Source organism: Dermacentor variabilis, chromosome 3, assembly GCF_050947875.1.
Source record: "Dermacentor variabilis isolate Ectoservices chromosome 3, ASM5094787v1, whole genome shotgun sequence".
NCBI lineage: Eukaryota > Metazoa > Arthropoda > Arachnida > Ixodida > Ixodidae > Dermacentor > Dermacentor variabilis.
Genome location: NC_134570.1, coordinates 161,065,958 through 161,069,638, shown reverse-complemented (window position 1 = coordinate 161,069,638; position 3,681 = coordinate 161,065,958). Strand labels below are relative to the sequence as shown.

At 48.9% G+C, this 3,681-nt stretch overlaps 1 protein-coding gene across 1 annotated transcript; it reads left to right on the top strand.

Moving 5' to 3' along the window:
• The first annotated feature begins 278 nt into the window (after positions 1–278).
• On the top strand, positions 279–1,262 carry LOC142574859 (sulfotransferase 2A8-like). The gene has a single exon (XM_075683860.1). It carries the CDS (start codon positions 279–281, stop codon positions 1,260–1,262), a length of 984 nt encoding a protein of 327 aa, XP_075539975.1.
• Positions 1,263–3,681: the final 2,419 nt, after the last annotated feature.

Below are 3,681 nucleotides of genomic sequence, written 5' to 3'. Positions count from 1 at the left end.
CGGCGAATGTAATTTGCGGAAGTTTTGGTGTGACACAAAGATACGTCATCATTCGTTTTTAGTATGTATACGTGTTAAGTTTACCTTCCTTCCTGTCTAAACGGCTCAAGCTTTTTTGGATATTCAGAGCTTCAGGCACATGCCGTCCCATCAAGTACTAGCTTCACTGAATTGAACCTGCCCACTCTCGCACCCTGAAGTTGCACTTTTTTGTACCGATAGTAAAAGAAACTGCTTCTTTTCCAGGATAGATACCCTGGGCCTGCGTTATCACAACCATGCCAGGTCGCAAGCCCTACCGTCAAGTCATCGACGGTGTACCGAGGTGCCCTCTGGCCGTTCCAGCAGTATTTCGTAAAAGTCTCTCCTTCCGCGCTGCGAAGGGTGACGTCGTGCAGAGCACCTACCCCAAAAGTGGGACCCATTGGGTTCAGTACATAACGCAGTTAATCGTTAACGGAGGAAAACCCATCAGCTCCTACGGCGAGTTCACCCGCAACCACCGGGCAATCGAGTATGTGGAGACTGATAGCTGGGAGTCGCCTCTACCTGTGAGACTGTTTGTGACGCACCATCCACTCAGCCGAGAGACTATGAACAAGGAGGCCAAGTACATCTACATCGCTCGAAACCCATGGGACGTCTGCGTCTCGCAGTTTCGCATGACCACAGACCTAAGCTACTTCCATTTCGAGGACGGCACATTCGAAGAGTTCTTTGAATCTTTCATCGAGGGAGACTTGGGCTTTGGGAGCTACTTTGACCACGTGGCGTCAGCGTACGCCATCAAAGACGACCCAAACTTCTTCTTCGTCACTTACGAAGAGCTCAAGAAGGACACTAGAGGCACAGTTATGAGACTGGCTAGCTTTTTGGGTGAGAGATACGAGAGAGCCCTGCTTGAAAACTCGCAAACGCTACTGAATATCCTTGAATGGTCCAAACCAGAACACATGAGGAATGTCATCGTGTTTAATCACAAAGAAAGTGAGACACCGGAATGGAACGATCTATTTGCTAAGATTAATATTACGAGCAAAGAAGGCTACGGTGGAGACAAAACAAAGTACGCTGTGGTAAAAGAAGCCAAAGTGGGAAGCTGGAAGGAATACTTCACGCCTTACCTGCTTGCCCGTTTGGAGAAGAAAATACAGGAAGAAGGAGACAAGGCATGTTTTATGAAGATGTGGGAAGACATTCGAAAGGAAGCGCTCAAGTTATCCCGCGGGTCTTCCGAGCATCATGACTTTTCGTTACCTTAATACCAAATTCGCATAATCTATTTCAAACACGGATTCAAACATCGGGGAATGCAGGCCAGAGTGCATCAACGCATTTCTTTGAAGGGTGTTCTTGTAAAATAGGAGCGACGACTTTAGTTCGCGGTGCCGTAGTTTTCATCTGCCGCTGCAGTTCCCTTTCTCAACAAAACCATGCCAAAAGAAAACTCCGAGCACTGCCTGCTATTTCCGTTGTGCATGAACGATCGCGGTATTACGTTTCTCTATCGTAATTTTAGTAATAAACTCGCTGACTTGTCGTCTGAGTGGAGTGTCATTCCGATTACATAGGTGCCATCTGACTTGGCCTGACGCAATGATGACGTCACCTGTTGTTTGTCTGAGCATCGGACCGGCTACGAAGTCGATGAATGTTCAGTGGCAATTCGAGAAGAGCATGCTTAAAATAACTTCATTTTATGAAATAAATACTAAAACGGTAATATGCAGTCAGACACAGGAATAACATTCGTTGTGACGAACACGGAATTTGGTTGCGAGCGTCCTCAATTAGACATGTAATGGGATCATGAAGGAAGACGTTATGTTTTATTGCTAATAACGCAAGGCTCACTATTTCGAACGCGAATGGCGTATGCTTGCTGAAATAAAATTAAAAGTGGCGTGTATCACGTCATCTGTGGTGGCAGCCGTCGTGTTATGGTCAACGCGAGACTAGAGCGGCGGGGAATGCATGGGGCGATATCATGTTTAAATTTTGCCGAATTTTAAACATTCACTGCAGCAGATAGCTTAGTTCTAGTCCTTGAGCTGGGTTATTCCTAGAGTCGGACATTACTTGCACGAGAAATGGAAACACATAAACAATTAATTGACGAAAATTTCCTAATTAACTGCAGCTGGTGTAGCTGCTGTAACTTAAATTGTGGCTGGTGAATTTGCAAGGCATAGCCACTTAGGGCAAACCTTAAGGATGACATATATGGGTTTCGAGATAGGATAGGATAGGAATAACTTTTTTTAAATGCCGACAACCGACGGTTTAACGCGTCGTGACGCCGGCCAAGCGTCGACCCGGTGTTATGCCCTACTCTGCACTACCCCAGTTCGGCCCGTTTGTGGTGGGTCATGAGGCTTGTGCTTTTCGAGCTCAACCCGGGCCTTCTGGACGGCTCATAGTTGAGTGTCGTTGTCTATAGACTGCACTGCACTTTGAAGTTCGCGCGGATATGCCCTGGAGGTAGCTTGGGTCGGGAACCTGGCACAGTCCCACATGATGTGCCATTGCTCCGCCGGACCCACTGCACAAACATCGCACGCACCACTTTTTCTTATGCGAGGGTAAATGCCTCAGGGCATACAGGGGTATGGGATGGGGGTGAATAAGGATGATTAAACGAATGAAAAAAGCTTTGCTGACCTAATGAAGTCCAAGAGGGATCGCAGGGATCACGCACCACTTGGATAGATTTCTGGGTGAAGCACGTGTAGTACTGCCAGGGCGAGGAGTGACCCGGTCTGTATCTGCCTTGGGATGACAGTCAAAAGCGTGGCAGTTTGGGCGAGTTAGTATGTCATGACTTTTTTAGGCTTGTAGCGCAGCTCAGAAAGAGCAAAAAGGAAGGTGGAAGGGTTAAAAAAGGGAATGGAGAACGGAGTTCACTGAGCTGCGCTACAAGCCCAAAAAAGTTAGAATGACGGCCTCCTCCCGACTGAGTGCAGGGTGTGGAGAGGACATTGTCCGTCGAGCTAAGCGGCAACACTTTGTAACTTCGCCATAACTGGTCACTCGGTCCTTGGTTTCGAACCACCACACGGAACGGTCACCCTAGGGGGCGTGGAGGGTAAGCGCTCGCGCCGCCGAAGAGGCCGTCTCGTGGTTCGGTGAGGATGCACACTCGCCGGCGTGCGCCGGGAACCACTTGACACTGACGGTGCTGCCGCGGTCTTGAAGTTGGAGCTGGCCGATGACAGCGGCCGCCGGCACGCATATTCGCCCCTTGGAAAAGCTGCGCACGGCGTTCCTCGAGTCGCTGAGCACGGTGCGGCACTCGGCCTTGGAGATCGCCAGAGTGATGGCAACCTGCTCGGCGTCTGTGGCGTCCGTGCACCGCATGCTAGCTGCAGTTGTCGTGGTGCCGGTACACACTAAACTTCTTAAAACCCTTATGGGTGTTAAAAGGGGTGTTTTCTGCATTTACACTCATGCCCACACTCGTTTAGTACCCTTTTCCGCCAAAACACCCTATAACAAGGGTGTATTCCACACATAACGCGCGACATTGCTCGAAGAAGGGTGTTAAATCGACGACTGAAGGGTGTTGAACGCATTGATGAATAAATCTGAGTAACGTGTACTACACTCTAAAAACTAGGAAGGGTATCGCAGGAGTGAAGCTGCCGGTTCACTCTTCAAAAAGCGTCGTTTTACTCTCGCAAA